The sequence below is a fragment of the Heterocephalus glaber genome, unplaced genomic scaffold (genome assembly GCF_053883595.1).
Source record: "Heterocephalus glaber isolate CG9 unplaced genomic scaffold, H.glaber_assembly_v1.0 deba00001666, whole genome shotgun sequence".
Lineage (NCBI taxonomy): Eukaryota > Metazoa > Chordata > Mammalia > Rodentia > Bathyergidae > Heterocephalus > Heterocephalus glaber.
The window spans coordinates 576,488-599,440 of record NW_028258406.1 but is presented as its reverse complement, the minus strand read 5'-3'; the positions used below and the strand labels follow the sequence as shown (position 1 = coordinate 599,440).

General features: G+C 37.0%; 1 protein-coding gene across 2 annotated transcripts; it reads left to right on the top strand.

Moving 5' to 3' along the window:
• Positions 1 to 15,315: 15,315 nt before the first annotated feature.
• LOC147822236 (uncharacterized) lies at positions 15,316 to 22,953 on the top strand. Of its 2 annotated transcripts, none has more exons than XM_087197462.1 (2): positions 15,316 to 15,718; positions 20,983 to 22,953. In XM_087197462.1, exon 2 carries the CDS (start codon positions 21,646 to 21,648, stop codon positions 22,855 to 22,857), a length of 1,212 nt encoding a protein of 403 aa, XP_087053588.1. In that variant the 5' UTR covers positions 15,316 to 15,718; positions 20,983 to 21,645; the 3' UTR covers positions 22,858 to 22,953. The 2 variants fall into 2 exon arrangements, with proteins under 2 accessions (XP_087053588.1, XP_087053587.1); XM_087197461.1 differs by having other exon boundaries at positions 15,318 to 15,718; positions 21,605 to 22,953.

The following is a 22,953-nucleotide window of genomic DNA, read 5'->3' as shown; positions in this document are numbered from 1 at the left end:
GAGATCATAAATACTGAATACTGAGAGTAAGTCATAGAGAAATTCTAATAGAAACAAAGTTGAAGAATGCTTTTGGGGAAAAAAAAAAAAGGTCACTTTTTGACATATATTGAAATACTAGACCTATATGAAATAAAGCTGCCAATCATTAAGCAACCAATTGTGTTATAACTAACTCCAAGTTCTCCAGAAACAGACCTCAAAATGAAGATCGAGTGGAATGGATTTATTAGAAGCATAAACTGGTAGCGAAGTAACAAAACAAGACAGAAAGTATGTTCTGTCAAGCACAGCTCCTTGGAAGTTAACTTAAATTTAACCCCTCAGGAAAATTTTAAAAGTGGTGTATATGACTGTTAAATTGTATCAATTACAGAAAAGATTACTGGAGTTTTACACCACTACACCCACTAGTGACTATTTAAAATCTGTGCATGAAGAAACATAAATCCCCAGGTTTTTCTCACAACAAAGGAGTTCTGGCAAATACAGGTAGCCCTCCAGACAAATAGAGGCGCTGCTGTTGGGTAGAAAATCATATGAGCAGCCAAAGTGTAGGAAATTAATAAAACTGTCCTAGGGAATATTGGAAAAGCACTGACAGCATGCTACTGTATGTCATGTGGACAAGTCAAAATTCATGTGCATAGATTTTTCAACACTAAGTACATTAATAAATGTTAAGCATTTTATTCTGTTAAATAATATTCTACTAGAGTTCTGGGATAAAGAAATACAGAAAACAAATTTTGAAAAATATCACTAATGAAATATTTTATACTGTCTTAAATAATCATATATGGTTGTTCTACAATGCATAGACATATGCAGATTTTATTTAAATATGTACATTTAGTAATTCTGGGAATGGTTACCCAAGAATATTTATCAATCTTATTCAAAGATGTATAAATTTGTTTCAATAAAGATATCAATAGGTGATGAATAAACAAAATACAAAAATTCTAATTTTGCATCGTGTAAATAAGCCAAGCAATTTAAAGTTGGCTTTTTGTTCCCAGATCCTAAAGCTCAATAAGTGCTTTCTATTATTAACATGTGAAATGGAATTTAAATGCAGATTTTTGTGTTGACAGCATAACTCCCTAAATCTGTGTGACATTGATGCAAGTAGAACAAACAAGTCAAAATGACAAATAAAATATTTCAATATATCTTCTTTAAAGCTAAATCTTATTTTGCACAATATTTCTTTCTATTATAAAATTATAAATCATCTTGGAATTATAACAGCTTGATATTGCCTGGTAAACAACTATTACAAGTTTAAAAAGAACACTGTGCCTTAACATATTTTATTTTTCTTCATTCTGAAAATATACAACTGGATAAAAATCGACCTTTTCATCATCATTTGCAAATTCAGCTTTTGCAGTAACGCTGCAAATTTTATTAGGGTTTCTACAAAAATATATTGGAATAATGAGAATTTGGGGATTTATTTTTTGCAAATACATTTCATACAATGTACTAAAATAATTTCAATTTAAATTGGCTCAAAATTGTCCCTTGAAGTTTACAAAATCATCTAAGAAATGTGTAACAGCCCCACTAGTTGACTATTGTGAGTTAGGGATTTATCATTACAGCACATAAGTGTGTGTGTGTGTGTGTGTGTGTGTGTGCAAGTTTGTGTGCGTAAGCATACATTTGCCTGTCTCACACATTTGAAACTGTGGAATTTTGAGGAACATATTTAGAAATCCACTGTACATAAACACTGAATTAATTAAATTGAAAATGATTATAATTAAAAAATGATTCTGGAAAGCACTTGTTTTCAAATATTTATACACTTCTAATTCCTTGAAGAATCATTGGCTTACCTTCTATATTTGGCCTACTCTTGTGTTTATTGGAATTGTCACAGAAGCAAGAGTAAAGGGAGAATGAATAATGTTGATAGCACCATTGTTCAAGGTATCGTTGCAAGGATGAGAATTGCAAGCATGGACAAATGTCTAATATTTGTGAACATAAACAGAAAACAGGAAAATATTTCTGGTCTCCCCTACCCTGCCATAATGTTTCAGGGCTATTTTGGGAGGACTGATGCAGTTATTTCTACTTCTTTGTAGAAACTATTTACACTTTCTTTCTACTTCTTTAAAGAAACTACATTGCAAAATATGTGTTTTATTATGATTGTAATTAATTCCCCTTTGCCACTTGGAAAAGTAAACTTCAGTGAAAGAACATGAATATTTTACTCATTCTTTTAACTCAAATTTATGTATCTTAAATTAATATTTTGGGATACAGGATAAACATTGGTAATATTTTTGGTGATGAAAATCTTAAGATATGTTTTATTCAATAATCCTTTTAAATTTTGTAATGTGATGTATTCTAAAGAAAAGTCTGTATGTTTATATTCATTGATGGGTAGATCTCTCTGTGATATTTCTGCAGTAAGATTCAGCAAAAGGCATGCATATATTATGCTCAAATATTTAAATATGTATGTATGAAAACCAAAAATTCTTACTTTTACAGGCTTGAAATCTGTCAGTCAATATGATCAATTTAGTTTCTGTGAACGTTAAGTCAGTTAATGTATATAGTGCTTAGAACATCTTTATTATAATCATAATATTTTCTTTTATTATTATTATTATTTTTTTTTGGTACTGTGGCTCGAACTCAGGACCTTGCACTTGCAAGGCAGGCAGCGGCGACACTTAGCTAAATCCTGGCAACAATGATATTTTCTTATAGAAACATGACATTTCATGATATTACAGTTTTACAAAGTGAATTCAGTCTTTTCTGTTTTGGGGGGCCTAATAGAACTATAATGTTGACTAAGGTGAAATAGCTGACTGGTTTTATGTAGCTAGGCCACCTGGAGAGCAGAATATTGACTCTACCATTAACTATGACCTGGGCCGGGGATTTAGCTCAGTGGTTCCGTCACCTGCCTTGCAAGTGCAAGGATCCGAGTTCGATCCCCGGTACCAAAAAACAGAAAAACAAAACTATGACCTACAAAGTGGAACCATCAAGATTATATTTTTAGAAGTCGTTTTTGCCTTCTCAGAATTAACATAGAAAGCAAACTGAAAAAAAAGATAAAGGCCAACATTTAAGGTCTGGGAAAAAGACACAGATCCAGTTTAAGTTGACATCCACCCTCAGCCTGACCTCATGGGGAGTTCTGGAGTATGAGCATGAGAGGCGCCGGTGTTACTTCTTCCTGAAGCGAGAGAGCTATATTTCGCACTGCTGTCTCAATAATTGACCATAAGTGTCTTTGTAACTCCCAGAAGAAAACATAATCTCCCAAGTGAGGTGATTACAGTTACAGAAGCAAATTCCCTAGAAACACTATAAGCTATGTAACTCTAAAGCAGTTAGCAGCCCACATTCACAGAACCTGGAGGATGAGTTTATCTGGTTGTCAAGAGGAATCTGGGCAGAGAATCAAAAGACCACGCTTCCGGTGGTGTAACGTCACATTGCCAGGATGTCACATTGTGCTTTCATTATTTGTTGTTGAGGAATATTTTTGCCGTTTCTTCCTTTAGCAAGTATGATGTTTTACTGTTTATATTTAAACCAATTATTTTCTGCATATTGCACCATCTTTAATGGAAATTTGTTGAAGTTTAAGTGCTGATTCAAAAATTACATGCATTTTAAAGATTGACAGATATTTCCAAATTATCTTCCAAAGTGGTTACCATTCTACATATTTTCACTAACATTGTAAATTAAATTTTGGATTCTTGATAGCCTTGGTATACAATGGTATTTCACTGTGGGCTTTTTTTGCATTTTAAAAATTTTTAAAGATTTACTGTATTTTCATGAATATAAGTAATTAGGAATTTTATTATTGGGGGAATTATTCTTTTCCTTTTTTCTACACTTTGTTAGACACTTAATGTATGTTCTTGGTAATTTTTAATAAATATGTTAATAAATTTTAATACATTTTAATTTATATAGTTGCATATCTTTCCAATTTTAACACTTGAATTTTGTTCTAATTTCACTGTGAAAAATGTATAATTTCATGAGATTAAATTTATTAATTATAACAGTTTCTGAACTTTGTTTTTATTTAGAAAAGTCTCTTTACTTCACAAACATATACATAAAAAGTACATCATACATTTTCTTTCATATCCTTTAAAGTTACCATTTGTTGAAGTAAAAAATTTAATTCTTTAATATGACATAAATTTATTTAATATATTTAAAAATTATAGTTTATATTACTTTACATTTAGTAAAATTCACAATTTTTAATTAATGCTTTATGACTGTGGACTTGCAAATCATAATTGATGATATTAACTATTCAAATCCACAGAATGTCTACCTGCCTGAATGTATGTAAAGAATAATTCAACAAATTGTTGAATTTGCCATGGTAGATTAGGAACAGAAATTAGAATAAAAAGTATTAAAATGCTATAAATCAATTCTATTTTAAATAAGAAAAATTTTTCATATTGCAAACATCAATTTTATTAGGCTTCAAAATATTTGAATATTTTCAATGATAAACTTCAACATAATAGTTAAAATATGTTTAGTATTTTTAAAATTTTAACATGTTCTTTAAATAGTAAATATCTTTTGACATTCCAACATTATTTTAAACTACATAGTTTGCTTCATTGTTTACAATTTGTTCAATTTCGTCTAGAAAGTAGTTTATAAATTATTGTATAGTTCTGTTAATAAGTCACATTGTGCTCAGGATAATTCATTTACTTACAGTGTTACTGACTGGATAAACACTAATAATAGCAATTTAGTTGATGATAAATATAATTAAAATTTGACAGCTATTTATATTCTACAAATTGTTTTTATATATAGTTTCAAAACAAAAATAAAATACATGTAGCAAAAATATTTTACAAGTTTTAGATATTTTTCAGTTGATCTAAACTTTTGTAGTGCCATATAACAATTCAAAGAGTTAGATATCATCTCACTGGTCATATAATACCAGTATTTGAAATAATATTATTCTCAAAATAGATCTAGTTCAATTTCTTAGCTTAAGTTCTTGCATAAATAAATTTTAAGTAGTTTTAAATATAAACATCATAAAAGTTTCATCATCTCTGTGTAGAAAAAAAAAGGAAACAAAGCTTTTGTAAATAAGGAAGGGTGGAGGAGTGGAAGGGAAGGCAGGGGAATGGGAAAAAACAAGGACTAAGATATTATGTACAGGTACCCAATGATGAATGTGATCATAATGTATACCTAAAATATACCAATCAAGTTAATTTAAAAAAACTTTAAATCTTAAAAGTGTTCTAATGATTTAGAATTTGGAAGAACTTTAGATTATTTGATTTTTTAAAAAATATAAAAGGAATAATTTATGTTTAGGTTACTTTGAAAGGAAATAATTAAAATACAGGATCTTTTTACAGGCATAATTCATTTCAAAGCAACTACCTACCTCTTGGAAAAGAAAAGCATCTGTTCTTCTAAGTTGTTTCTCAACAAACTAATTGGATGCCACTCCCGAGAGAGTTTATAGTCTGGAATGAAAGATATAAAAATGCTCTGTCATCAGTGCTGTGGAAGTGTCAGCTACGTGTGCAAGAACATGCATATATTGAGCCACATATGAACCAACAACATAAGGGGTCCCATGAGATCACATGCACTTACATTGACATATGTCCTGAGTAATCAAATAACAGAATTTGCAGTGATTGATGTTTTTGAACAAATATATCTAGTAAGAAAGAAGAAATGGTGAGATATTTAAAGGATTCAGTCATCAGGATTTTAGTGATAGATATTAAAAGATGGAATTTAAATAGAAAACTAAAATACGAATCTGGCTGTTGTGTATTTCATCATTGTGAAAGTATTTTGGTAGCTGGTATTTTGAGCAAATAATGTTATATCAGAGACAAACAAAGCTTTTCCTTTACACTATATTTTCATGCTTTAATGAAAGGAGTAGTCATTATCCATAGCTGGCTTGTCTAAACATTGCAGGTGAGGATAAAGGGAAACATCTGGATAGAATGGGGATAACAATATGCTGGAGACATTCTCTGTGGATACAGATTTAAACATAATTACTGAATTCATCTTATTGTATGTGTATGAAAACTCTTGGCTATATTAAAATGTAAATATATTATCAACTTTCCAGTTTCAAACTCTACATCTAAGATAAATCATTGTTACTTCTCCCAGTAAGTAAAATGATATTCTATTTTAAAGTGTTAATCTTTTCAGCATTTTCTGAAGTAAAAATAATGGTTATTTCTTAGTAAAAATGGCCATTAAAATCCTTTTTCCATTAGATAAATTAAAAAATATGAAATAATGAGTGTCTTTCCATTTCTTTTGATACACTTCGATGCTGTACAATGAAAAAAATTATAGCAATTTTACTTGTATTCTCATTATTGGTGTGCCATATCATTTTCTACTTTTCAATGACTTTGAAGATGATCTTGTATAGTAGTGGCTTTGTATTATCCAGAAATATATTAGGAATAGGTGTAATCTCATTATATCCTCAACTTCTCAGTAGTAAAATATGTAATATTCATTTGAATATCTGAGCAGTATAGTTGAATAGCTTAATTTTATGTACGATAAGGTGATACAATTACATATATTTTTTAAATGATAAACTCATAAAATTATACAATGACAATCAGCACAGCAGCCAAATTGTCATTTGCTTAGGAGAAATGGGTTACAGGATAAAACGTTATTTTACTTCATGGAATTTTGAAATTGTGCTTATAACCAAAATGAAATCATACACAATAGTTGATTCTGTTTTATAATCACTTACATTTTTATTGGTAATTCACCTAATTGACATAAACATATCATTAGCTCCTGATAACTTATTTTAGGGTTGAATTTTGGTGTGGCAAAGATTTCTAAATTCCAAAAAGAAAGATACAAGAATTTAATGAATAATATTAGTAACCCAAGGGAAAAAAGGGATCAAAAGTGCAAGCTCTGAATTCCAATTTTTTACCCCAATGTTTTAAACCCTTTGGACTTTATTACAGCTATGTTTGAAATCATTTCTTTTCTTTTTTTTTCTTTTTTTGGTACCGGGAATCAAACTCGGGACCTTGTGCTTGCAAGGCAGGCGCTGGAACCACTGAGCTAAATCCCCAGCCCCACCATTTATTTTCTATTAGGGCGATTAATATGTTGACATATAAGCAGGAAAATAGCAGTAAAGAATATCTTTTAATATTTCTTAAAACAAGGAAATATATGACATGTGGTATTCTACATATGGATTATAATATAAAATATTTAAATAGTGTTTCTGTATAAAGAAAGAAGTATCAACATGAAAATTATTTTGTATTTAAAAATGTTAAAGTGGTACACCTTCCTAATAATATTACACCCCTACTTGGTCATGATGTATGATCTTTTTGATGATGTACTCCATTCTATTTGCTAATATCTTATTGAAAGTTTTTGCATCTATGTTGATTAAGGAACTGGACTATAGTTTTCTTTTTTAGTTTCATCTTTATCTGCTTTAGGAATAAGAATGATGTTGGCTTCCATAAATGAATTTGGAAGCATGATTACATTCAATTTCTTTGAATATAAGTGATATAGGTGATTTCACATAGGCGATATAACATCCTTAAAGGTTTTGTGAATTGTTTTTCTTTTGTATGGTCAATGAAAACAAAATAATAATAACTATTATTATTTATTTACTTATTTATTCATTTATTTTTGGTACTGGGGATCTAATTTGGGACCTTGAGCTTGCGAGGCAGGCAGTGGAACCACTGTGCTAAATCCGCAGCCCCAAAATAATTATTAAGCAAAACTTTCTTTACTATTTTCTCCTTTCTTGACGCCTCTAAATTTTAACATATTTTAGTCTGAATCTTCACATAGCCCTTCTTTAAAAAACCTTTAAATCCCTTTAAATAGGCTAAAAATGCTATGGTCTCTTATTCTATTTGCCACTGTTTTATTCCAGTTTCACATTCAGTTCTTTCTAGCTTAGCTCATGCCTCTCAATAGAAGTAAAACACTTTTTCCATAATCTGAGATACAAATCTGAGTAACACAACTACTCCTATAGCTAAATTCTAGTAGTCACTCCCTAATCCCTTGTAATCATCCTTTCTAATAAATCTCTCATTACTAATCCTCTTTCTGTTTTTATTTGAATTCTGATTATTAGTAATATCAAGCTACAATAGTCTATTTAAAAATCCTCTTGTCTGACTCGCTTTTTTTTTCTTACCAACTTTCTATGGATAATAAACTAAAAATATTTTTTTGGCTCTAGTAGATATTTTAATCTGTAATCAGATACTTTATCCCACACACTTTTCTCAAATATTTTTATTTTTATTAAATTATACTATCTACATATTAATATTCATTTGGTCATTATCTTAAAGTACTTTCTGTATTTTTTTATTCAAATTCATTTTCAGTGGTTTCAGTCCATTTCAACTTAATGCTGATTAGAAAGGTGAATAATCAGGCTTATTGTCCTTGATGGTTTTTATGAATATTAACTGTAAGTGGCGTTCAATGTTCCAGATATTAATACCATATCTTGGCAATTCATTGACACTCTGGCACTTTTAAATTTTTACTTTATGGCTTCTTGTTTTTCCTCAACCAGAAATAGCACCTTCTTATCTGTCCCCTCAGGCAATGGCCCTGCTCTCCACTTCACAAATAAAATTGTCGTAATCATTACTGAACTTTCCACCAGGTTCATAGTTCATTGTGCAGCTATTAAAGTCTGGCTTTGAATAGTTTGCTTTATCTTAAATAGAAGAAATGAGATATTTGTACCCTAAGACCAACCAATTCACATATGACATACATCGTATACTATCTCACCTTCAAAGGGTATTATTACAGTAATTTATTTTTTCATTCTAGTATCATTAATATTACCCTCTCCAGTAAAAATTTACTTAAGCATACAAGCATGCTGTTATTTCTCTCAAATTTAAATTGAGATAGTAAATAAACACAACAAAACAAAATAAAACATAAAACAAACTTTTCTCTTTACCACCTACCATTACATATCCATTTTCTGCTCCTATTTTCAACATCTTTTTTTTTTTTTTTCGGTACTAACGATTGAACTCAGGACCTTGTGCTTGCGAGGCAGGCAATGGCACCACTGAGCTAAATCTCCAGCCCCTTCAACACCTTTCTTCCAGTAATGTACACATACAGACAAATAGAGACACACACTTGCTGCTCTGATTCTGCCCTGCCCATTCCTTTTAGAAATCACTCCCATTAGAATTTACTCCTACAGCTCTACCAACATAGTTTCTGTCAAGGTTATCAACAATCTTCATTTTTATAAATCTATTTGTCAGTTCTTTATTTTTCTCTTATTTGACTTAACAGCACTATTGTTTATTATCATTGACTCCTTTTTGGAGCACTTCATTGTGTTGGTTTTTATGATTATACACTTTCCTTTTTACCTCATTGAATTTACTCTCCTCACTCCTCATCTCCTTTGATGTACTTTCTTTTTGGACTTCTTTCCTTTTTCATGTTCATTCACTAGCATCTGTACTATGGCTTTAAATAAATAAATATTTGTAAGCTGCTAATTTATAAGGTTGTATGTATATCATAGACCTTTTCTTGAACTATAGATATCTTACCTTATATTTATTCTATATTTCTACCTGTGAATGCTTTAAGCATGTGTTAAGATTTTTATAACACTCAATATGTTTTACTATGGGAGATAAAACTATTCTGTTTACTCAGCCCAAATTCTTTGTAAAAGAAATTGAGTAAGCTCTCTCACTCATGTTTGACATTCCATCCACCAAAAGTTATGAAGATTTTAATTTCAAATTACACTTGACATTTTAGAAAAATACAAAGATTATTAATTATATAAGATGATAGGTTCAATATGGTATTCCAGAAATAATTATGAACTAGAAGTTCATCCTTTTTCTTCTAAGAGCTTTACATGAGCCACTTAGAAAATACCAAGTCCTGAACAATCTGATATGGAAACTGGAATGAGAATGTCCTCAGCATTTTGCAGAAGCAAATGGGAATACACTCATAAGGAAATAATATGGGGCAGAGACAAATTTCATAAAGCAAACTTTCAAAATTTTCAAAACTCATAAATGGGCACACGAGAAGACAACATATGTATGCACGTGTATGCATACACCCACAGAAATACACAATAAAATATCAGCAATAATACTATTATCACCCTAGATAGGGAACAATCAGATTTAGAATATAAGATCACTAAATTTACTATGATAAAGACAATAAACACAAGCATACAGGATTTTAACGCAGAACTAGAATTTATAAATATACAATTAGATATTTTAGGATTATAAGAAAATCTGATGATTACAAAAATATATTACAGTGAGACGTAGATGACAGAACAATTTTAAAAAACAAGAAAAGATAAGAAAAGGAAAATACATTGTGAAGTTCTAATTGATTCTTTAGATGGAGAGATAGTGAAGCAAATAAAAATTAAAGAAATAATAGTTGAAAATAATCAATCCAAAAAAGAAAGAACTTCAATATATCTAAGGTAAGAAGGAAAATAAAGAATCCACAATCAGATACAACATGGGGAATTTGAGAGAAAGTAAGAGAGAGAGAGAAAGAGAAAATTTGCAATTAGCAAATTGCCTTTGGTTAGTAATTTTATTGTTGTCTTCTCAACAAGAATAAAAATCAAAGGACAATGGAAAAAATAGTTTACATGTGCTTTACACAGAATTATAAAACAAAGAATTCCTGTTTTGTTGAAAAAGATTCTTTAGCATTAAAAATAAAATAAATATTTTTGAGAAAAAACAATAAATATTTAAAGCTTCCACAACTAACACTTCAATAAAGGTAGAGTACAGGAGTTTGTGGGAGCAGAACAAATATCATTCCAAATAATAGGTGGAAGATTCCAGTGACATTTTGGAAAAGGTCAAGCACCACAAAAGTAAATATGTAGTTAAATTGAGATATTACAATGATTTCATTAAATAATAAACGTATAAGTTATTAGGCATATACAAAAATATGCAAATATGATTTAATACAGCAAAAATAATGTGATATGTATACAACATATTTGAAATGAAGATAGTACAGTTAAGTTGTCCTATAGCACTTGTGTACAAATGAAAGAACTAAATTTTTATGTAATAAACCAGAATATAGAAAATGTCATAATACATACAAAGTCACTAAAATGAGAAGTGAAATTGAATTGTAAATTAATGTCATGAAAACAGAACAATTATAATTATTTAACATTTCAAATAATTTTTTTTTTGGTACCGCAGATCAAACTCGGGACCTTGCACTTGTGAGGCAGGCACTGGAACCACTGAGCTAAATCCCCAGCCCTTCATACAATTATTTTATTGCATTTAAAATAATGCAACAAAATACTGAAGTGTAAAAAGAGAAGCAGGAAATTGGTTGCCAAGAAAATTGGGATTAGGTTTAGTTTTACCAGTGACACAGAAAATCTAACTGGAAGACGATCTTAAAAGTGTCAACTGTATTTATTACTTAAACCATCTGACATTAATTACATTAATGAAAGTAACATTCTCCAAGTTTGAATCTACACACAAAAACTGAAAAATTATCTTTCAAATTTCAGAGTACATTTGTTCTGTTCAAATAATTACAGTGATTTTCTTTCTCACTTTTATCACTCACATCTATAAGTACTTCTTATACTCTCCTATAGAAATTATCTTAATGAACAATTACTATGGTTACTAGGTTGGCTTGTCAACTTGATTGGCTTTAGAACCCAAGTGGGAGCTTGGTGGAGCATGGTTCTAGATGTGCCTAGGAACTTTGAGTAAGTGTTGCTTTGAACTCTGTCTGGTCCTTTGCCTTTTCCTCTTAAATTCTGTTCTGTTTCTCTGCTTTGTGTCCAAGAGCCTGAAACTAAGCATCTTTTTTCATTGCTAGTTCTTCTGCCATGATATTTCTTGCCCTAGAACCACCCAACCATAGATTGTATCACCAGAAATTGTGATTAAAATTAAGCATTTCCTACTTTAACTTGTGGGTATCAGGTACTATATCCTAGAAATGAAAAACCTTGCAAATGTAGAGAAGCCCTAGGATGTTGTAATCAGAGCCAGATGTGTGATCATAGTCTGAGCTAAGAAGAATATGGGACAGTATAGGCTAGACTCAGGAGGATTCTGTTGAAAACAAAGACTCCGTTGAATGTTGAATTAGAGACCATTTGTGTTATACTCTGGTAGAAAGTTTGTTTACATTTTGCTCCTATCCTGGAGTTTTTAGGAGACTCCTGGTTAAAGGTGGTGAACTAATTGATCTAGAAGAGTAAATTTCAAAGCAGATCAGCATTCAGTCTGTATGATGGATTGTACTGGGTGCTTTTGGCCAGATTAGAGTGAGAATTAGAGGCACAAAGAAGAGCAGACAAATGTGAATGATTCAAGTTTTTGGCGAAAAAGAATCATGAGTGAAGTTGGCAAAATGAGACATGGCTGCTGAAGAGATTAGCACAATTTAAAAGAAATCACATACTTTGCACAGGAGCAGGAAGAAGATGTTTTCAGGGAATCATAATAAATCAGCATGACACTACCAATCGCAAGCTCAAAGGTGCACAAGTATAAACCTTTCATTTAGGAGAGTCCTCAACTCCCTGCTCAAGAAGGGTCTCCTATAGAATGGGTTTCCTTGGATTCATTTCACTCTAGTTAGGCACTCAGAGACCATTCCTGTCGTGGTTATGAGACCACTGCAGACGTGATCCAAGTGAGTCTGGTGACTGCTCCTGGAGACTGTAGTACTTGGTGTTCTCTGGGGATTCTGGTTTTACTGGAAAGAAAAATGCAAGAGTTGTAGGGTTAGGAAGACTTCTACCCAGATTTCAAAGGAAGGACTATAGGGTCAGGCAACGAGACTCAGAGAGTACTATTTGAAACCGAGGAAATGAAACCCAAGTGTGTAGTGGGGATACTGGAAAGTTGGAGATTCCAGAAACATGAATAATCTACCAAGGAAAGATGCAGGCCCTGATTGGAGTCAGACCAAGAGAGGGGCATGTGGGCTGCAGCCACCAAAGCCACACAAAAGCAGACAGCTAAGCTCTTTTGAACTCATACTTTACCACTGTGTGCTTTAGATGCCAGATACGGAACTACAGGACTTAATGTTTATCCTCTTGGGTTTGGGTCTTGTTTTGATCAAATTCTGTCCTATCCCTCTCTTCTTGCTCTTTGGAAAGGGCGTGTTTGCCCTGTGTCATCATACCTTGGGATTATGAAACTTTTTAAAAAATTTTTACATTTGCATGGCTAATAGTTTGTCTTGAGTCCTAGAAGAGATTTGGATTTTTGAAGGATGCTGGATTTTTTGAGACTTGGAGCAGGAAGGAATCATTATATTTTCAGTTATTTGGAGGATGGTTGTATCATTATAGATGGAACTATAAACTTGTTATTGTCTTCATTTAGAGATTAAGTATGATTTTTTTTTTGGTACCGGAGATTGAACTCGGGTCCTTGTGCTTGTGCAGCAGGCGGTGAAATCACTGAGCTAAATCCCCGGGCCCGGGATTAAGTATGATTTAAGAAGCCATGTTTGGGTAAAATTTGACAAGGGATGAAATTTGACAGAGCACCAAATTGATTCCACCTGGGAGATTTATAGAGCATAGTTCAAGATGTGTCTGGATAGGTTACAGTGGGATGGCTTTGGGATCTATTTCTAGTTTCTTGTCCATTCCTCTCTGGCACTGTTTTCCTGCTCTACATCCTGAACACAATGAATTAAGCAACTTTGTTTCCTCATGTCAATTCACCATGATGTTTCTGCCATGCAGCCAGGTGACCATGGACTGAATCATAATAAACTGAGAGCCAAATCAAATTTCTCCTTTATGCTGTAAGTGTCAGGTATTGTGTTCCAGTGATTAGAAAAGTAATACAGTAAGAAAATTCTCTTCCAACAATAAAAATAATTGTTCTTAATATGAGATAATTGTATGAAGATACTATCTAAAGAAATTTGAAAATTCATATGAAGAAATAATATAATAGATTATTAAAGGAGAAAAATGCACCTATAACTGCATCCCATTTGCAAGAAAAGTGTACATGTGTGGGTTTGGAAGATTAGTAAGACTTAGTACTGAAAATAAAATAATCAAAAATATATAAATACTCATTTTCCCATTTATTTTGCTATATGGGTGATCAAAGACGGGAAAACTCTACTGCCACTAAGCTACATATCAGTTAAATTTGTTTTTAAAACAAGGTCTTGCCAACTTATACAGGTCAGGCCTCAATTTGCAATCTTCTTATTTCAGCTTCCCAATTAATGGAAATTACAGGAATGTGACACATCCCTGGGCTGGAAATATTTTTTCTAATGTATCATTATGCATGTGGGAATTGTCAAAAAACATATATTATATATAGGTTGTATATTGTAACATTTTTTTACTCTTTTATAGTGTAATTTTGAACATACAGATGTGTTAAATTGATTTGGTGCGAAGATGACAGTCAAGGTATAGATGAAGACACAAATAATATTAACAAGGAGATAGAAACTTTAGGAAATTTTCTGGTGGTTTATATTTTATCTATTCAGTGAAAACTGAAATCATCCATTTCAAATAAAAAAGATGTTGCAATAGGATGTTTTGATAATATGGTGAATAATTGCAGCATTCATTTATGGTAAGAATAGTCTGAAACAAGCTAACTATGCATTAGTTAGCAACTTTTCTGAATCCAGTGACATAGGACACCCAAACACAATGTTGCATGAACTGGTATATTAGTTACAAATGGGAAACAAGGAAACAAAAACCTACTCTTCATAATATGCTTTCTACCAAGGCTCAAAAAAGCTACTCTGCTTTAGCTATAGTATCATACATGCCTGGCCCACTTCCACTGTAACTGAGGGAACTGAGAAAACAGCCACCTCCTGGAATTAATACACTGAGTCCAGGGAAAATGCTTCATAAAATGTTAACGTATACCCTGTGTTTATTGGGGTTTTAGAACAGAAACACTTCTGCTCCAGGCAATTTGTCCTCATCTTGAGTTATTGCATATCCAGCACATGGTACCATAATGTTTGAGCTCTCCAAATTTAGGGGGAAGACTCTCTTGTGAATAATTTATTGATCTAGTTAAGATTGTAAGGCAGTCCTGAAGACCCACATGAATTTAGGAACTATTGTTTTTCTTTTATTTTTAATTTTATTTTATTGGTACATGTAGGGGGCCCTGCCCCCCCCCGCTGGAAATCTTGAGTGCCTTTTACGGACATATCCGGGCCTGCTACAAATCTACCCGGCAACAAGGAAGTAGCCCCAGTACCCTCCTCTTGCTCCTCCCCTCTAGCCCTACGGTATATATGTTGTAACAGCTTCTGCAATAAACGAGACTTGATCAGAAACCTCTCTTGTCTCCATCTCTCGTGTCCCCTGTCCCCTCTCATCCTCGCTCCCCCTCTAGGGTCTCCGTTGACTTACCCGCGGGCCGGGACAAGTGGCGCCCAACGTGGGGCCAGAGAACGGGGGATCCAGTGAAGGACGCTGCTCAGGGGCCCTAAGATTAAGATTGAGGAACAAAGAGCATACTCGACATAGAAGAGGCTTGCGATTGACGTGGACCTGCCGTCTTTTTGCACCTCGGTAAGTTGAGCAGCGATTATGGGACAGGGCATTAGTCAGCACGAACTGTTTGTGCAAGGTCTCAAGAAGACATTACAGGCACGAGGGGTAAAGGTTACAGTCAAACAATTGCTGAAATTTTTTGATTTTATTAAACATCTCTGTCCCTGGTTCCCTGCTGAGGGAACCATTGACGAAGAGAGATGGAAAAAGGTGGGGGAGGCTCTCCAGGATTATTATGCCACTTGCGGACCCGGGAAGGTCCCGATTGCGGCGTTCTCATATTGGAATTTGATTAATGATATTATTTCCCAAAAAGCAAGGGATCCACTGGTAGCTCAGGCTATACAGGTTGGGGAGGTAGCCCTCCGTAGTGGTGAGGAGCTGACACCCGCTGGTGACACTGACGCAGTTCCCCGGGACGCCAATATGGCGCCGGGACCCAGGCCAGTTAAGGCCACGCCTTCCTCGCCAGACGAGGAAGAGGACTTGATGTCCTTTGACAGTGATGATGATCCCGCCCCCGACAGACATAACGTTCCCTCGGACCAATCCCAAACGGCCGCGATCCCTGCCAAGCCCTATAAGGCAAAGCCTTGCCGGACCCCCGCTTCCTCTTCCTCCATCACTGCCTCTAAGGCAACCCCACCCTCGCGGGAGGTTCCGCCCCTATATCCCTCCCTTCAAGCCCATCGCTGCTTGCCTCCGCCCCCAGATCCACCCCAAAAGGACTCCGGAACTGACGAGTCTGCGGGGGAAGCATTGCGGGGCGGCTCTGGGTGCCCCCCTCCTTATATCCGTCCAGGCCCCAGCACTCCCGCTTTGGCCTATCCTGTTGTTGATCCCCAAAAGGAACTCCGGGAAAAAATAGACTTTCTAAAAGAACAGATAAGGTTAGAAAAGGAACATCAAGAACTTATTACCCAGCTTGAGGGCTTAAGAACAGGCAAGGCTCATGGAAATGTCCCTAGAGAGGACACCCATAAGCCACGACCCCCCATTAGAGGGGCGACCCCCAGGGTGCCGTCCGGGTCAAGGGTACCCCTAGAACTTGAGCCCGTGGAAGCCTTCCCTGTCACTGAGACTGTTGACGCACAGGGTCAGGCATGGAGACACCATGGCGGCTTTGATTTTAAGGTTATTAAAGAGCTTAAAACGGCTGCGGCTCAGTACGGGGCCACTGCACCTTACACCATGGCTATTCTAGAATCGGTGGCAGAAAATTGGCTCACCCCAATTGATTGGCAGACTCTGGCCCGTGCCACCCTTGCAGGAGGTGACTACTTATTATGGAAATCTGAGTATGTTGAGAATTGTCGAGAGACCGCTAGACGCAATGCTCAGGCGGGGAATGGTTGGGTGCTTGACATGCTTCTTGGGGAGGGGGCCTACGCCGCTAACGACCAGCAAATGCAATTTGACGTGGGGTTGTATGCCCAGATTCAGACCGCAGCCACTAGGGCCTGGAGGAAACTCCCTTCCAAAGGAGACGTGAGTGCCTCCCTCACTAATATCCGGCAGGGGCCGGACGAGCCGTTTGCGGACTTTGTCCACCGCCTTCTCACGGCGGCAGGCCGGATTTTTGGGAGCGCGGAGACAGGGACAGATTTTGTTAAACAGCTTGCTTTTGAGAACGCCAATGCCGCCTGTCAGGCCTCTATCCGCCCCTATAAAAAGAAAACTGACCTTTCCGGCTACATTCGCCTTTGTTCTGAGATTGGGGCCGCCTACCAACAGGGCCTTGCCATGGCGGCCGCCATGCAAGGCTTCACAGTCAAACAATTCTTACAACGCCACGTCGGCAATAAATGCTTCCGGTGTGGGGCCATCGGCCATTTTGCTAGAGAATGCCCGACCGCTAAAATGCAGGGCCCCGACGCTCCGCCCCCAGGGCCCTGCCCCCGATGCAATCGGGGGAGGCATTGGGCGAGTGAGTGCCGATCCAAGACTGATGCCCAGGGTCGACCCCTCCCCCCTCTCCAGGGTTTGAATTCGGGAAACGGGAAAGGGGGCCAGCCCCGGGCCCCCAATTCCAAACAAATTTACGGGGCGCTCAATTTTGCTCCAATAAACAGCAATCCATTTCGGACCTCGTCAGAGCCACAAAAGGAAGTGCCGGATTGGACCTCAGTGCCACCACCCACACAGTATTAACCCCAGAAATGGGAGTTCAGGCCCTTGCTATGGGAGTCTTTGGACCCTTACCTAAGGAGACCTTTGGCCTCGTAATAGGCCGAAGCAGCAGTACCATGAATGGACTGCTGGTTTACCCAGGAGTGATTGATAGTGACTACTCTGGGGAAATTAAAGTTATGGTTTCTTCCCCCAAAGTTATTAATACCATTCAATCAGACCAAAGGTTTGCCCAATTGTTACTCCTTCCCCTTCTCTCCACCTCTAATAAGGCTCTTAAAAACGCCTGAGGCAGCCAGGGTTTCGGCTCATCTGATGTCTACTGGTCGGAGGTACTTTCAGCACAAAAGCCTCTCATGACCTTGTGGTTAGATGGGAGACAGTTTTCTGGGTTGGTCGACACTGGTGCCGATGTAACTATCATAAAGGGAGAGGATTGGCCTCAGGCGTGGCCATTGAAGGACACCCTCACCCATCTCAAGGGTATAGGGCAGAGTCAAAATCCTAAACAAAGTGCCAAAGATCTGACCTGGAGGGACCAAGATGGTAATCAGGGCACCATTCAACCTTATATCATCTCAGGGTTACCCATTAATTTATGGGGGAGAGACCTATTATCACAAATGGGGATAATTATTTCCAGCCCCAATGAAATTGTCACTATGCAGATGTTTAAAAATGGGTACATTCCAGGAACAGGGCTGGGAAAACACCCTACTAGCCTTACTCACCCTATTGAGCCTGTCCCTCGGCCCCCTCGAGCAGGGTTGGGCCATTTTCCATAGGGGTCGCTGACACTCCTGCGGTCCATGCTGAAAAGATCACCTGGCTCTCGGATGATCCAGTGTGGGTCGATCAGTGGCCCCTCTCCAAGGAGAAGTAGTTAGCAGCTCAACAGCTGGTGCAGGAGCAGCTTCATGCTGGCCATATCATTCCTAGCCACTCCCCTTGGAATACTCCCATTTTTGTCATTAAAAAACGGTCGGGAAAATGGAGGCTCTTGCAAGATCTCAGAGCAGTTAATAAAACTATGGTACTCATGGGAGCTTTACAACCCGGTCTTCCCTCACCGGTAGCCATCCCCCTTGGATATTATAAGGTTATTATTGATTTAAAGGATTGTTTTTTCACCATTCCCTTACATCCTGCAGATCAAAAACGCTTCGCTTTTAGCCTCCCGGCGACCAATTTCTGCGCCCCAATGCAGCGCTTTCAATGGCTAGTGCTACCCCAAGGCATGGCCAATAGTCCCACCCTGTGCCAGTCATTTGTAGCCACAGCACTTCAATCCACCCGAGACAATTGGCCTCAAATGTATATTATCCATTACATGGATGATATTCTCGTGGCGGGACAATTGGGAAGTGAGGTTTTGGCTTGTTATGCTGACCTTCGGCGGGCCCTTGAATCTTGTGGCCTCCAGATTGCCCCTGATAAGGTTCAACTAAAAGACCCTTACAGTTACCTCGGATTTCAGATGAAGGGACGTCATATTTCCTCCCAGAAGCTCACCTTGCGGCTGGACGGTCTTAAAACTCTGAATGACTTCCAAAAACTGCTCGGAGATATTAATTGGCTTATGCCCTATTTAAAGCTCACTAAACATGACCTGAAGCCTCTCTATGATACCCTGCAAGGTGATAGCCACCCCACTTCGCCTCGGGAGCTCACTGCTGAGGGGCGCAAAGCCATTAGCACGGTAGAACAAGCCATTCAAAATCAGACAATTACCTTTGTAGATTATAACTCTCCTTTACAATATATCGTTTGCAGAACCTCTCTCTCCCCCACCGCTGTCTTTTGGCAAACCGCTCCCCTTTTATGGGTTCATCTCCCAGTTTCCCCTAAGCGGGCCTTTTACCCTTATTATGTTGCAGTTGCAGACCTGATTGTTCTAGGTAGAGACCATGGAAAGATGTACTTTGGAAAGGAACCTGATGTCATTATCCAACCCTACCTTAAAGATCAAATCGATTGGCTTATGCAGACTACCGATTCCTGGCCAATTGCTCTCGCTTCTTATTCAGGATTATTGGACAATCACTATCCTCCCAACAAACTCATTGACTTTGCTAACAGACATGACTTCATTTTCCCAAAGGTCACTTCTTGTTCTCCTCTGCCAGAAGCCCTATCCGTTTTTACAGATGGTTCTTCCACTGGGATGGCTGCCTATGTGTGGGACGATAACATTGCCCAGTTCCAAACCGCCCACTCTTCGGCCCAATTAACCGAGCTGCAGGCAGTTATAGCGGTCTTTTCTACATTCCCTGCCCGAGCTTTTAATCTTTTTACTGACAGTGCTTATATTGCTCAATCTGTCCCCTTATTGGAAACATGTGGATTGATCAAACTTGCTTCTCAGACTGGTGGTCTCTTCCTCCAATTACAAGATTTAATCAGAAAGAGATCCGAATCCTTTTTCATTGGACACCTTCGTGCCCACTCTAACTTACCTGGCCCACTCACACAGGGCAACCGCTTAGCAGACCTAGCTACAAGACCTCAAGTTTTGGCCTGTTCAATAAATACTGATGCCCCCATTCCAATTGACCAGGCACAAAAGGCACACCAACTGCATCATCTTAATGCTCACACGCTTCGCCTTATGTATAAGCTTACTAGAGAACAAGCTAGACAAATTGTTAAGGCCTGCCCTACGTGCACTCTACACCTTCCTACACCTCATCTGGGAGTTAATCCTCGTGGCTTGATTCCAAATGCCCTCTGGCAAATGGACATCACGCATTACCCTGAATTTGGAAATCTTAAATATATACATGTCAACATTGATACCTATAGTGGATTCATATTTGCCACCCTGCAGTCCGGGGAAGCTACTAAACATGTCATCGCTCATCTCCTCATTGCCTTCTCAGTACTTGGATGTCCACAACAAATTAAAGCAGACAATGGTCCCGGCTATACCAGCTCTGGCTTCTCCAACTTTTGCAAACAATTTGAAATAACACATATAACGGGAATCCCATATAATCCTCAAGGACAAGGCATTATAGAAAGGGCTAATCTCACACTCAAAATTACTTTAGACAAAATAAAAAAGGGGGAATGGTACCCTACCAAGGGGTCTCCTAGAAACCTGATATCACATGCACTATTTATTCTTAACTTCTTAAATTTGGATGCCAAAGGTTCATCTGCAGCCAATCGTTTCTGGCAACCAGAGACGCAACGACAATTTGCCTCGGTGATGTGGAAAGACCCCCTGGACCACTCATGGCATGGGCCCGATCCTGTACTTATCTGGGGCCGAGGATCGGTGTGTATTTACTCCAAGGAAATGAAGTCAGCCAGATGGCTCCCAGAACGCCTAGTAAAACAAGTTGATGGGCGTGCTGATGATGCCGATGACCTGACGCTGTCCAATCCTGATCAGTTAACAATGGCGCCCACAATTTCAATTTAAAATGAGCAAGGATATAATTCAGCTTATCTAGTAATGTTTGGGTGCACCCTGATGTTCTACACCGTCTTACATGTTTGTCTAGTGTTTGTTGTTTGTGGTCATGTAATTGAGCTCAAAATGTTCTTTTCTCTTTAAGGGATATTCACCCATTGTTACATTGATGATGTTATTTTGTTAAAGATATGCTTTTCTCTTGGATCAAGGTATCACTGGAATTTATTAGATTAAAGTGATTTTTAGATGGGAACTCCCTTTGATGAATATAGAAGTGGCCACCCAGAAAATATTGTTCTGGTCTTAATTCCTCAAAGGGACTCCTTAGTGAAATTTATATCATGTGATCTTAGGGAACATCGTCATCATTTAAAGTTTGGACCTCCGGCGCACAATGAAGAGGGAACTCATGAAGGACATCTGGCTGAATGAACGATCCGAAAACAAGAATAGGATGAGCTGGAAATGCCTAGTTCCCCTGATGTTGCTGACCAGGGTATGGGTGGTGTCGCCTTCAGAAGGGTTAGACCACATGAAAAATATATGGATTCAGTTGGCAGGCTCGCTCAACTTGTCTGAGTTTTGTCTAAGTGCTGATGTAAACTTTCATTATATGTTGGGAAGTTGCCTCGTTCCTGTATGTACCCCATTGGAATCATTGCGGCCTTATACTCTGTTTAAAGATATCCCAGAAAAAAATCTCACATATGCAGATAGTTACAATTGGGGATCTGCTACTTGTCACAGGCCCAAGAATGCTGTCAAATTATATTCACCTAAGGTAATTATGTCTAATAAGACCGAATGTGCTGTATACAGAAATTGTACAACTAAATGTCTGCAAGTTAAACGTTTGGAAAACATGTCCTGCCGTGTTGAACAAGAAATTATGTATAGTAATTGCCATGTCTCTTTGCCAATGGGTTGGTTTTACACTTGTGAAAGGGAAACTTTTAATTACATTCCGGCCAACTTGAGTGACACTCGTTGTTGCTTGAGTCGGTTGGCTGTGATATTACCAGACAGAACTGATTTGATTGTACCTAATCGAATTAGACGGTGGTCGCCGTATACCGCCCCGGGATGTAATGATGATGTGGGTCTATTGACTGATGCAGAAGTGTTAGTCATGATAGGGTCTTTTGTTGCTCTGCCGTCCATCGGGGTGCACGCGGAAGCGGCAGTACGAAGATTAGCCTGTAAAGTGGTAAAAGGATTGAATGCCACCTCCACCGCCCTGGCGTTGATTAATCAAGAATTACAGGAACAAAGACAAGCTATTTTGGATAATCGAGCAGCAATAGATTATTTGTTGCTTTTTCATCACCAGGGCTGTGAAAAAATAAAAAATATGTGTTGTTTTAATTTGACTGACAATGGAGAAAAAATCGATGATACAATAAAACAATTGAAAGACCTGGCTAATAAGGTGCACAATGAGGATGGCGGAGACCTATTTAAATGGTTGACCTCATGGCTACCCAACCTACAATGGGTAAAACAATTGTTTCTTGCCATTGCAATTGTATGTGTTTGTCTGTTATTGTCATGCTGCTGCATACAATGGATACCAATGCTTATACGTAGAAATCGCTTTGATTTTTAGATAAAAGGTTCAGGCTGATATGATTTAAAAGCCTTGTATTCCCCTTTGTATTTTAACCTATGTTAATCTTAGTAACTAAAATGTCCTCGGATAGTT